Source organism: Salvelinus namaycush, chromosome 32 (assembly GCF_016432855.1).
Source record: "Salvelinus namaycush isolate Seneca chromosome 32, SaNama_1.0, whole genome shotgun sequence".
Classification (NCBI taxonomy): domain Eukaryota; kingdom Metazoa; phylum Chordata; class Actinopteri; order Salmoniformes; family Salmonidae; genus Salvelinus; species Salvelinus namaycush.
Window position 1 is genome coordinate 17,041,191 of NC_052338.1, and position 13,792 is coordinate 17,054,982.

General features: G+C 42.1%; 1 protein-coding gene across 2 annotated transcripts; it reads left to right on the top strand.

Moving 5' to 3' along the window:
* The first annotated feature begins 2,247 nt into the window (after positions 1-2,247).
* On the top strand, positions 2,248-13,449 carry LOC120026927 (nuclear receptor subfamily 1 group D member 2-like). Of its 2 annotated transcripts, none has more exons than XM_038971695.1 (8): positions 2,248-2,291; positions 5,956-6,159; positions 6,297-6,385; positions 9,477-9,621; positions 9,853-10,688; positions 11,067-11,252; positions 11,942-12,152; positions 12,464-13,449. In XM_038971695.1, exons 1-8 carry the CDS (start codon positions 2,270-2,272, stop codon positions 12,658-12,660), a joined length of 1,890 nt encoding a protein of 629 aa, XP_038827623.1. In that variant the 5' UTR covers positions 2,248-2,269; the 3' UTR covers positions 12,661-13,449. The 2 variants fall into 2 exon arrangements, with proteins under 2 accessions (XP_038827623.1, XP_038827624.1); XM_038971696.1 differs by lacking the exon at positions 2,248-2,291 and adding an exon at positions 2,661-3,183 and having other exon boundaries at positions 12,464-12,660.
* Positions 13,450-13,792: the final 343 nt, after the last annotated feature.

The following is a 13,792-nucleotide window of genomic DNA, read 5'->3' on the forward strand; positions in this document are numbered from 1 at the left end:
TGCAGTGCCTTAGACTGCTGCGCCACTCGGGAGCCCTTACACAGATTAAGCTGGGGGCACTGCAGTGTTCACGTCACCCATGATGACCAGAATTCCACCAAAACAGAAACTGAAGAAAAGTGTGGGCTTGTCTGTCTATTTTTTCATTATGGTGGCAGAGGAATCCAAAGAACCAGGGAAATGGGAGGTGGTCAGGAGAAGACTTCTTTGGGATATGGCTGTTCCAAACCCATCAAGGCAGCTTGATACCGTGAGGTGGTGGTTTCCATGTCTGTCAGGCAACTGAGTGAAGCAGGAAATCTACAAAGCTGTCGTATTTGAAGTGAACTTCCATTGTCCTCTGAGTTGTTGAAAAATCCTTGTTTTACTTATCTTCAAGTTTGCTCCTCGTTAATGCGCTGACCTTGGTTGAAAAGGTAGACACTTTATTCTTGTCGACCAATATGACAAGAAAGTGTGGGAGATCTAGTGAAACAGCTCATGTCAGAGTCAGTTTGAACTGTTCTGGCACAGAGGGTGCTGATGGAGAAATGATGTGGTTCATCCCATTTCAACCAAGGTGCATGGATTCAGGAACAAAGTGGGTGACGATATGAGAGGTTTTCAACAACCCTTTGGGTTCCATTTGTCCCTCGCGTGGTTGAATATAATACCTCCCATATATCCAGAGGATGCTGCAGTAAAGTCAACCAGCTACTCAATGTCCTGATAAACAACTACTTCATTATTTTCCTCCTTGGTTAGCTATGTGAAAACACTAGTGTTCTGATCTGTGATTGCTGTGCTTTGCTACATGTGACGTCTACTTTGCTGCATGTGTTTCGAATGCACATGCAGACCTACACCCAGATATCTACATTTTGCCCTCGTTCCTGAGTAAAGAAACAAGCTGTTACCTGTGTGTGTGTGTGTCATTCTGCATGTGTCTGCCCTCATGTTGCCTCCCCTCTCTGTGGCCTCTGCCTCACCTCTTGGACAAGAGGACCACTTTTCTCCTAACATGCCCTATCTGGGGCCACAGTGAGAGTGTAGGTTACCGAAGAGACTGTTAGAAGAATTGTTACAGTATCAAAACAGTTTTACTGAAAATAAGGTCTGTGGGTCTATGAGATAACCTTCATCAGCTAATGTCACTTTCTGTGAATTTTTAAGCACTTATGTAAAAAATTAAATAAAAAGCACATAAAGTCTTCATAACTAATCAAGGCTGTGTTAACTGACTGATATTAGCTCAAAGAACAAAACGTATAAGATCTAAACCTGTGTTAATCTCAAACCTTATTTTCGCCATTTATCCCAAACTATTCTTTCCCAATTCATTTTCCCCATAGGAAAGGCTGAACCAGAGGTACCTAATTTCCGGGTTTAGGACTACAAGCTGGCATGCTCTATTACGCACATTAAATTATTGAATTCTTTTTAATAATGAAAATAATTTGAAAAAATATATGTTTTATATTGGACTGTGTGAAGAAGCCTTTGCTGCCAATGTGAGAATGCATTTTATAATATAATAATATATGCCATTTAGAATATATATAAACTGCTTGATATATTTATTACATTCTTAAAATCCTGAGAGCTCAATATTTGTGGGAAAAATCTTGTTATAATAATTTCTGATTTTATGCTTCAGTGTATTCAATATGTTGGAGAAATGTTATCATGTTTCTTGATGCTATACGATATACTACTGGAACCCATCAGCAATATATGTTCACCCACGACTGCATGGCCATGATCGCGCAAACTCAATCTTTACGTTTGCAGACGACACTACAATGGTAGGCTTGATTACCAACAACGACGAGACAGCCTACGAGGAGGAGGTGAGCCCCCTCGGAGTGTGGTGTCGGGAAAATAACCTCTCACTAAATGTCAGCAAAACAAAAGAGATGATCGTGGACTTCAGGAAACATCAAAGGGAGCACCCCCATATCCACGGGACAGCAGCGGAGAAGGTGGAAAGTTTTAAGTTCCTCGGTGTACATATCAACGACAAACTGAAACGGTACACGTACACATACAGTGTGGTGAAGAAGCCGCAATAGCAATAGCGCCTCTTCACCCTCAGGAGGCTGAAAAAATATTGCTTGTCACCGAAAACCCTCATTTAACTTTTACAGGTGCACAATTGAGAGCATCCTGTTGGGCTGTATCACCGCCTGGTAAGGCAACTGCACCGCCCACAACCACAGAGGGTGGTGCGGTCTGCACAACGCATCACCGGGGCCAAACTACCTGCCCTCCAGGACACCTACAACACCCGATGTCACAGGAAGGCAAAAAAGGTAATCAAGGACAATAACCACCCGAGCCACTACCTGTTCACCCCGCTTCCATCCAGAAGGCGAGGTCAGTACAGGTGCATCAAAGCTGGGATAGCCCCCCCACCCACCCTCACTTTGAACTGTAAAAAGTGTGTCCGTGGGTTACGTTGGGCTTGTTCATTTTGCATGGTCCGGTGCCCGGGTGAGAGGAGTCTTTTTTTAAATTTCCAGACCATTCCATTGGTCCTTAAGCGAAATCGCAAGTCCCCCGGGGAACCGGGCCATGCAAAACTAACTTGCCCATTGACACCAGCGCTAGGCTAGGGAAGGAGGAGCCGCTGTAATGGGTCACGTGGTAGCATAGCAGTTTGAGTCGAGAGCTCTAATCGAAACAAGTCATTCAACGAATCTCTCTGGCAGAGGATAACTTTCTACTCCTTGCTATCGTTTCCTTCAAGAAAATACATATTTTTATGCTATAGCTATACATATGCTTAGGCCTATCTTTAGCCTACAGAAAAAAACATCAGACGGACAGCTTTTTGGAGCGCTCTACGGAAAAAAAAGATACGGAATTACGAACGTTCGATTCATTCTGAAGCGAAAAAATTGGCTACAATCTTTGGTTTGATTCGGGGCGTTTTTATAAACAAAACGAATACATTTGAATTTATGTGATTAGTTTTGACATATGGTTGTAGTCAAATATCACGGTGCGAAATAAGTCTGATTGGCAACAGTAGCTGTTGCGCTATAGATGTAATCTGCGGAACTAGTAGGCCTAAATGCGTTTGCCGACTATTTTTTGAATGCTTCAATTCATTGATCTGTAGTATCAACCAGCGACCGAAAAAATTGCTGAAAACAAGCTAACACGTCATCAGACTTCAGGACATGGAATCTACAAAAGCAGGTAAAATCATTTTATGCTCAATACATTTATAAAGATGTATTTGTAGGCCTATAGCATATTTTAGTGTCTACACAATAACTGTTTGTGACATTGCATCTTGATAGTATTTCATTTGTTTTTTGTGACCTAGATGAATGTTACAACTTCAAGTCTACTTGTCAGTATCGTGATTTTAAAGGGTTGCGTGAGGTTCTGAATCAAAACATAAGCAAATGGTTTGCAATAACCTGCTCATTAATGTCCGATCTTTCTTACTGTAATCAGCCTTAATTCAAACTGGGTTAAAGTTGGTTAGGAGTGCCAGTGAGTGTATTATTTCAGAATCAATAGGCTGGGACAGTGTTGCAGGTTCCTTTTCTCACATGGACCGGTCTCTAGCCATGTGCGACTCTGTATACGCTCTCTCTGATTGGTTGAGGAGCGCTGTGATGTATAAACGTCTGTCTTTAAACGCTCCCCTTGCGCCCTCTGGTTGGTGAAGAAGCGATGTGACGTTAACATTGCATAATTCTGCCAAAGATCCTGCCCTGCGAGCTGGTGTAGATACACGTGAAACTGCATGCAGTTATAGGGCTGCAGCAATGTAAACTGACCCAGTTTTCATAGTTTGTTGGTGATGATGAAGTTTTTCATATAGTGATTGGCCAACATGTGCATATAGTTTACATATGGTTATTTTGCAAAGAACCAAACGGCGTTCCATAGTTTTCTACCACTGGGTATTTCGAGAATGCCTGTTCCACGTGGGAGTGCGTTCCAAAAAGGAACGTCATCAGTGAGTCAAGTAAATTATAGTTGATCATTCGGCCAAGAATTTCACAACCTAGTCAACTATCCATTATGTAAGTGACTCTTATATGGGATTGCTATGGTTTTTATGCTTTATGAACGGTGAAAAACTGGGGTAAAGTTGGTTTTATATTCGGACACTCAACAGACATTAGCCAAAAGCCATTTAAAATGGTAAAAATCAATAACTAATTCATTGATTGTCACAGAAACATAAAAATGAATATAGTTTATTCTATAAATATCTAGCATACTTTTACAACCTTTGCTTTTAATAAAACATCCAGTTTTGATTTGATGGAAATATATCATCTTTCAAATGCAATTTAAAGCTGTATAAATCAATAACTAATTCACCGTTTGTCACAATCATCAAACTAGATATGATTTATTCTATAAATGTCGAGCATACTTTTACAACCTTTTTTTAATATAAATTCCAGTTTTGATTTGATAGAAATACATACAATCTATAAAATGCCATTTAAAGTGGTATAAATCAATAACCTTTTCATTGATTATGACAAACATCAAACTAGGTAGGATTTATTCTATAAATGTCTGGTATAAAACCTTCGCTTTGAGTACAAATTCCAGTTTTGATTTGATAGAAATACATAAAAGCTCAAATATTGCATTTAAAGATGAAGAAATCAATAACTAATTCAGTGATTGTCGCAGAAAAAAGTTAAACTATGCATTTATTTGCAATAACTTTAAAGAAATGTTAATTTCAAGTACAAATTAGTTATTGATTTAATTAAACAGTTTTAAATAGCATTTTATATATTATTTATTTCTATCAAGTCAACTGGAATTTTACCTCAAAACAAAGGTTGTAAAGGTATGCTAGACATTTATAGAATATATCATACATAGTTTGATGTTTCTGTGACAAACAGTGATTTAGTTATTGATTTTTAAATGGCTTTTGGCGAATGTCCGAATGTGTTAATATAAAACCAACTTTACCTCGGTTGTTTAAAATAGGGCAGTTGTGCCCTTTGAGATTGTTTTAGAATTTTGTCTAAACTTCTTCTGTAATGCAATTCGATCAACAAGGAACATGCAGACGACCAACTCATGAACACATCACATTAGGTTATACTTCCATTAGACCACATAACATTTGGCAGGCATTAATCGCAATCCGTCCATGTTGGCCCTGCCTCTTGATTGAATGATGATGAGCTTCCATCTTGAGCCGTGTGTGTTCAAACAAATCACATTTTATTGGTCACATACACATGGTTAGCAGATGTTATTGCGAGTGTAGTGAAATGCTTGTGCTTCTAGTTCCGACAGTGCAGCAATATCTAACAATTGCAGTGTAGCCAGGCTATTCTCCACACACCCTGCTGACAATATGTAACAGGAGCTTTATCTAACCAGAATGGAGGGAGAGAAACCAGGTCAGCCTGACCTGAAAAAAGGGGAGTAAAAAAACAAAGCTGTCTGACTGGGCGGGTGCTCGGACTCTCTTCCTGGCTCAGAGCTACTAGCACCAGGGAATTATGGGTAGGCACTAGGCTACGAATATAAAACAGCCTCTTTATGCTATGGTTCAATCAGGATCAGATTTGGTTTCCATAGGAGAAACATGTGACATCAGTGTCACTTGATTGCTACATGTGAATCAGGGAAACTGAGTGCTTGTAAACTGGAGGCTGTTAATGGTAGTTTGGAGTGGGGCGGTTCTGATAGTTGTATTGAATAGGGGCAGCGGTATTTTATAGATGGAATAATTCAATGCTAAGAATAGTTTTGGACTGGACAATTTCCAGATCCTTCGGTCTGCAAAAATGTTCAGAAACAACATTTATTCAAATTCCTTTCAAACACTCACTCTATCTATAAGATCATGTAAATGCATTGTTCTTTGTGTAACTTGAACGTCCGCTACCCCAGTAGGCAACCCTATCCATAGAGATTTAATTCTGTCAAACTATTAGCCTAATCGTCATGTCTTTCTCTCTCCACTAGGGGGTGTAATAGCCTACATCAGCTCCTCTAGCCCTGAGTCATGTCATAGTGACTCAAATGACTGCAGCTACAACTCCTCCCACAGCTGTCGCCAGGGCAACGTAGTGAACAAGCCCCTAAACATGGCAGGCCTCACCCTCCCGCTGGCCCACACTATCGCAAAGACCGGACGCTCGACCTCCACTGCAAAATGCGACATTACTAGTAAGTGGTTTCTCTGCTGTGTAATAACTTGAATGTCTATTCAATTACTATTTGCTTACATCATTTGTGGATGAATACAGTCTATTCAATTTTTTAGAGGTACTTCCTCACTGGGTGCTGATGAGATGTTTTTGCAGAAATCAACGGCCTGGTGCTGCTGTGTAAGGTGTGCGGAGACATTGCATCTGGATTCCACTATGGGGTTCATGCCTGTGAGGGCTGCAAGGTGAGAACACACACACCTAATCAATGTTGCATCATGTTGTTCCTCAATATCATAGTTGCGTGTGAGAGAGGGCGTGGTGACATAATGGTATGGTAGCCTAACTGGGTCAAATCATCATTGCAGCCATCCTCATCGAACCCATACAGCTTTATGTAGTTCTGCCTTATTTTTATCCACAGCCCCTAACTCTTTCCTCTCTTAATGACCTAGTTCTGCTGTCAGAGCACTGGGACAAGCAAAAGTCTCCCTGCCATCCCCTCCTCTAGCGGATCTAGATACTTTTTATAACCTCTCTAGAATATAACCAAATTATGATAAATGCAATATTACGTATTGGATCACAAAAAAATACAGCTTTTAAAAATGGTCTGATGGTGAAGTGGATATACTCGGTATTCATATCCAAAAGGAAAAAAATAATCTTGCTACAATACATTTTAATATAATTTTTTATTTTTATTTTTACCTTTATTTAACTAGGCATGTCAGTTAACTTCTTAGGGGTATGTGGGACGCTAACGTCCCACTTGGCCAAAAGCCAGTAAAAATGCAGAGTGCCAAATTCAAATTACTATAAAAATCAAACTTTCATTAAATCACACATGAAAGATACCAAATTAAAGCTACACTTGTTGTGAATCCAGCCAACATGTCAGAATTCAAATAGGCTTTTCGGCAAAAGCAAACGATGCTATTATCTGAGGATAGCAACAGAGTAAACAAAGAGAGAAGCATATTTCAACCCTGCAGGCGCGACACAACACGCAGAAATAAAAATATAATTCATGCCTTACCTTTGACGAGCTTCTGTTGTTGGAACTCCAATATGTCCCATAAACATCACAAATGGTCCTTTTGTTCGATTAATTCTGTCGATATATATCCAAAATGTCCATTTATTTGGCGCGTTTGATCCAGAAAAACACCGGTTCCAACTTGTGCAACGTGACTGCAAAATATCTCAAAAGTTACCTGTAAACTTTGCCAAAACATTTCAAACTACTTTTGTAATACAACTTTAGGTATTTTTAAACGTAAATAATCGTTAAAATTGAAGACGGGATGATCTGTGTTCAATACAGGATTAAAACAAACTGTAGCTAGCTTTCTGGTCATGCGCCTCTAACAAACATTACACTTCAAGTGACCCTAGTTCAAGATGGCCGTACTTCTTCATTACACAAAGGAAAAAACCTCAACCAATTTCTAAAGACTTCCACATCCAGTGGAAGCGGTAGGAACTGCAAGAAGGTCAATTAGAAATCTGGATTCCCAATGAAATCCCATTGAAAAGAGAGTGACCTCAAACAAACAAAAATCTGAATGGTTTGTCCTCTGGGTTTCGCCTGCTAAACAAGTTCTGTTATACTCAGACATGATTCAAACAGTTTTAGAAACTTCAGAGTGTTTTCTATCCAAATCTACTAATAATATGCATATCTTATCTTCTGGGGATGAGTAGCTGGCAGTTGAATTTGGGTATGCTTTTCATCCAAACGTGAAAATGTTGCCCCCTATCCTAGAGAAGTTAAGAACAAATTCTTATTTTCAATGACGGCCTAGAACGACAGATTTTTACCTTGTCAGCGGGGATTCGATCTTGCAACCTTTTGGTTACTAGTACGACGTTCTAACCACTAGGCTACCCTGCCGCCCCAAGTTAGCAAAAATAGATAAGATCTTGCTACCGTGGAAAGGAAAATACCTGTTTATTTGTGGAAAAATCACCCTTATTAACTCTTTAGTCATATCCCTGTTTACCTATTTGCTTATGGCCTTACCTATACCTAGATAATTGTTTTTCAAATTATATGACGAAAATATATTCCATTTTATTTGGAACGGCAAGCCAGACTAAATTAAACTGGCCTATTTATATAATGAATATGAATTCGGAGGGCAGAAATTATTAAAGCATTAGACCTCTCACTAAAGGCTTCAGTCATACAAAAGTTCTACTTAAATCCGAACTGGTTCTCTAGCAGATTAGTATGAATGTCTCACCCCATGTTCAAGAATGGCCCTTTTCCCTTTATTCTGATTACAACATCTCACTTTCGGTTATTTGAAAATGAAATCATCTCCAAAATATTGTTATTTTTAAAACAAGCCATAGAAAGTTGGTAGACATTTCTGCCGAAGTCATAAAATGTCTATCTAGTAATTTGTTATGCTAACAAGCTAGTAAGAGGTTGCATAGCAAGAGCATCAACTTCCGGTAGACAGGCGAAGCGCTAGTACGCTCAACTGAAATGATCGTTTGTTTACAGTACACTAAAATTAACTAATAGTATGTAGTATATACTTATTAAGTATATTATACAGTATGTTAGTATGGGTATTTTAACACAGCTATAGTCAATTGATCAATAATATAATAATACTCTTAGCAAAAATGTTTATCTTTAATTTACAATCTGTAGAAGAGAAAGGTTCAGAACTTTTGTGAAACATCACAGCACAGTTGAAAAATATATGGCAAATATAAATCAAAATGTGATGTTCTTCAGAGATAGATGGGAGGGGTTGAGTGGAGCTGAAGGATGGGACTAAAAACAAACAATATATAACTATTGTAAAATATACTGTGTCTGTAAAATGTGTATAGTATGTAGAAGCTAAAAGTAGAAGCTTAAGTGTTGTTTTCCATTAGTTTACTCCTATTAGGGGTGGTAGGGTTTGGGGAAAATAATAAAGGAAAATATATATAAAAAATAAATTATTTATTTACAAAATAATAAATATGGCGGATTGGAAATGATGCAGACATATACATTGATGGAAGCCACAACCAATCTGCAATATTAAAGCTGATCTACCCACTAAAAAACTACATTAACTCCCCTTCTACCTCTAAAGCCGAGAGGCGTCATGCACCCTAATACACTCTGTTTTAGGGGGCTCATTTTTCTATGGCCAAATTTTATATCAAATAATTAATTATTCATATAAATAATATCTTCTAGATTTCAGCATACAAATGGACAAAGTGCAAAACCCCCCAACACGGATGTAACTCTAGAAAAAGACCCACTTATAAAACATTTATGAAAACTCTGACTTCCCAGTGTGTCCGTCTGTCTGTCTCTAGGGTTTCTTCCGTCGGAGCATCCAGCAGAACATCCAGTATAAGAAGTGCCTGAAGAACGAGAGCTGTGCCATCATGAGGATCAACAGGAACCGCTGCCAGCAGTGTCGCTTCAAGAAGTGTCTGCTGGTCGGCATGTCCAAGGACTGTATGTTTCTATTACCTTATATAACTACATCCCCTCTCCAGTTACAATAATACATGGTGTATTACCGTTATTGTGGGTTGTCATGGGTTAGATAAATATATGATTGAGAAAGAAGTAGATGAAGAAAAGAGTCGGTTTGTTAATTTCAAACAGGGATTTACAGTATTTGATAATCCGTAGACAAGCATATATTTTGTCAAGGACCCTTTCTAAATGTTCTCTCCTCCTTAGCTGTGCGTTTCGGCCGCATCCCAAAACGTGAGAAGCAGCGCATGCTGCTAGAGATGCAGAGTGCCGTGAACAACATGATGAACAACAGCCAGCTACACAGCCAGTTCCACTGCAACACACCCTTCCCCCTGGCCAATCAGCTTCAGTCGCCAGCCTGCCCCGTGGAGCCCCGCCCCCAATATGTTGATTCTGGCCTAGGCTCCGTACCCTCCTCCACCTCTCCCGCCACTTCCCCCGGGTCCAACCAATCTGAGGAGACCAGCTCTGACCGCGACCCTGCGGTCGCCAAGAATAAAAGCCCCAGCCCTAACTCCGTGTCTCCGTCGAGTGCTTCAGACTGTGGGTCAGAGGAGGTGATTGGCTCGGTGACCCGGGTCCACCAGGAGACCTTCATGTACAACCAGGAGCAAGGTAGACCCTCCCCCCAGTCCCAGGCCTACGCCCAGCTGACCTCCCCGGGGGCGGAGCAACATGTCAGTGACACTGGAAAGAGGATAGACGAGAGGAACCGGAACCAGCAGGAGGCCGGGGACCAGCAGATTAAGAACCAGAACCACCAAAATGACCTGGCCTCATTCACAGCCACTCAGGCCCATTACCAGGCTCAGGAGAGGCCCACCAACACTGGGCCTCAGGGCCCTGACAGCCACCATCGCCAGGAGGACCACTGCCCCTACAGCAGAGGCAGACTGCCCACCAGCTCCCCTAGTGGCCACTGCCCATACTACGCCCACCATGGCCTGAGAGGAGGCAACAACAGCACTAGCCAGGCCACCTCCAATTCCCATGGAGGATTCAGTGAACTACTGTGGAACATGGGCAACAGGATGCATCTGGTGAGTCCAAGATAGACAGATGGAGAAGGAGTGTATGATATATTATAGTTAATTTAATATACATGTTATGATTTGTCATATAATGATCAACTACATTTATATAACACTTTATTCTCAAAGCACTTGAGAAAGCAGTGTTGATGCATTTGACATCAAATAAATAATAATTGAAATAATTGAAGTCTAAGAGTCGATCCCTGTGGAACACCACAGTTGATCTCTAGAGGGGGCGTGTTCACACCTTTAGATTGGGTTAACATAACACATTGTATTTGGGGTACTCGCCTTATCTACCATTTAATAAGTATGTGAATGATATGTCGTTTATGCCTCCTAACACAAGTCCTTCTTTCCCTTCTCATCTCTCTCTGTCCTCAGCTGTGTCCCATGAACACGTCTCCCCATGTGAACCCCCATAAGTCAGGCCATGGGATCTGGGAGGAGTTCAGCCACAGTTTCACCCCAGCTGTCAGGGAGGTGGTGGAATTTGCCAAGCGGATCCCAGGCTTCAGAGACCTCTCCCAACATGACCAGGTCAGCCTGCTCAAGGCTGGTACCTTTGAGGTAAAGACCACTCTCAGAACACTCACTTGTATTAACCTTTTATTGTATTCTCTTCTCTACCCCTTATCCATTGTCTCACGTGTATGTGAATGAAAACAGTAGAAAAACCGAACCGATAAGGCCATCATTGAAATGCAGTTGATCCACCCAGACTTACCCAGCGTCTACAGTCACTTCACCCAGACCTACCTAGCGTCTGCAGTCACTTCACCCAGACTTACCTAGCGTCTGCTGTCACTTCACCCAGACTTATCCCAGCGTCTGCAGTCACTTCACCCAGACTGACCCAGCGTCTGCAGTCACTTCACCCAGACTTACCCAGCGTCTGCAGTCACTTAGCCCAGTGTCTGCAGTCACTTCACCCAGACTTACCCAGCGTCTGCAGTCACTTCACCCAGACTTACCCAGCGTCTGCAGTCACTTCACCCAGACTTACCCAGCGTCTGCAGTCACTTCACCCAGACTTACCCAGCGTCTGCAGTCACTTCACCCAGACTTATCCCAGCGTCTGCAGTCACTTCACCCAGACTTACCCAGCGTCTGCAGTCACTTCACCCAGACTTACCCAGCGTCTGCAGTCACTTCACCCAGACTTATCCCAGCGTCTGCAGTCACTTCACCAAGACTTAACCCAGCGTCTGCAGTCACTTCACCAAGACTTATCCCAGTGTCTGCTGTCACTTCACCAGGTGCTAGTGGTGCGCTTTGCGTCCCTGTTTGACGTGAAAGACCGCACAGTGACGTTTCTGGGTGGTAACAAGTACAGCGTGGAGACGTTACAAGCCATGGGCGCCGGCGACTTCCTGACCTCCATGATGGACTTCAGCGACAAGCTGATGGGGCTCGGCCTCAGCGAGGAGGAAATGAGCCTGTTCACCGCTGTCGTCCTCATCTCTGCCGGTAGGCTCACGAACTGTGACCTTGTGACCCCACTCACAGGATTCGCACTTCCTGTCCCTTTATATAGACTTTCTTATAGGTCCCATAGAAACTGACTTAATACTGTGAGTTGTTATGGTACTGTAGGGCTTCCTACCAAGAGAGTAGTGTAGCTATCTATGTTTGTTGTGTTGGAAAGCATGCATTGTATTATAGTGAGTGTTTCCTTACTTACTAACATATTCTATCCATATCAGTTGGTCGAGCTTCATGTCATAGAGACATACAGGAACCAAGTCTAATAACGTTCTACTGTGGTTTTTGTCTTCTAGATCGCTCAGGGATTGAGAACGTAAACTCTGTGGAGGCTCTTCAGGAGACTCTGATCCGGCACCTGAGGGGCCTCATCACTAAGAACCACCCTAACGAGTCGGGCATATTCACCAAGCTGCTCCTCAGACTGCCCGACCTCCGCTCCCTCAATAACATGCACTCTGAGCAGCTGCTGGCCTTCAAGGTCCATCCCTAGACCAGAACTAAGGTCAGAACCTGGGGTGTATTCATTAGGCACCAAATGGAAGAACATTTACTGAAATGAGGAGGTAATACCTGAACTTGTCCAATAAGAAATGCTTGTCGTTGTCGTCCCACCCCCCATTGCAAAACCTTTAGCTAAGGTGTACCATAATGAATATGACCATGGACACTGGGCCTGAGGCCTGTGGCTGTGGACCACAAAGCCCATTTATCCACCCACTCTGACACACCTCGACCAGCTACCCCAATGAACTATGAACCCTGACCTCCCAAGAGAACCCTCTTATTCTGCCACTCACTTCACGTGATCTTTTTCCTTCACAAACAAGTTGAACTAGTGGGCAAATGTGTAACGGTTACAGGGGAGGGGAAAGGCTTAAGACTTAAAAGTTATCGTACTGTGAAGCTAAAATGTCTTTATTGTTGAAGTAATAACCATGAACGCAAACGTTCAGACGCAAGCAGAAGAGATGTAATATTTCTTTGTCTTGTTTCTGTGTGTGCAGGACACGTTTGCGACTGTACAACCCTTCTTAGAGAATAACCTTTTAACATTGTGTAGATGTGCAATATGATATGTGACTGACTATTTAGACTTTTTGTTTAGCTTTTCTACAGCAGGCTCCCCAATCCTGTTCCCGAAGAGCTAACATCCTGTAGGTTAACTCCACCGCTGTTCCCGGAGAGATACCCTCCTGTAGGTTTTTATTTTTTTATTAATTGAACCTTTATTTAACTAGTCAAGTCAGTTAAGAACAAATTCTTATTTACAATGGCGGCCTACACCGGCCAAACCCGGACGACGCTGGGCCAATTGTGCGCCGCCCTATGGGACTCCCAATCTCGGCCGGTTGTGATACAGCCTGGATTCGATCTACAGGTGTCTGTAGTGACACCTCTAGCACTGAGATGCAGTGCCTTAGACCGCTGCGCCACTCCAACCCTGTTCCTGGAGAGATACCCTCCTGTAGGTTTTAACTCCAACCCTGTTCCCGGAGAGATACCCTCCTGTAGGTTTTAACTCCAACCCTGTTCCCGGAGAGATACCCTCCTGTAGGTTTTAACTCCAACCCTGTTCCCGGAGAGATACCCTCCTGTAGGTTTTAACTCCAACCCTGTTCCCG

Excerpts from the sequence above, each read along its gene's own strand:
- LOC120026927 (XM_038971695.1), top strand. The coding sequence starts at position 2,270 with ATGTCACAGGAAGGCAAAAAAG. Across the intron at positions 2,292-5,955 it reads GTCACAGGAAGGCAAAAAAG|GGGGTGTAATAGCCTACATC; the intron begins GTAATCAAGGAC and ends TCTCTCCACTAG. Across the intron at positions 11,253-11,941 it reads TCAAGGCTGGTACCTTTGAG|GTGCTAGTGGTGCGCTTTGC; the intron begins GTAAAGACCACT and ends TCACTTCACCAG.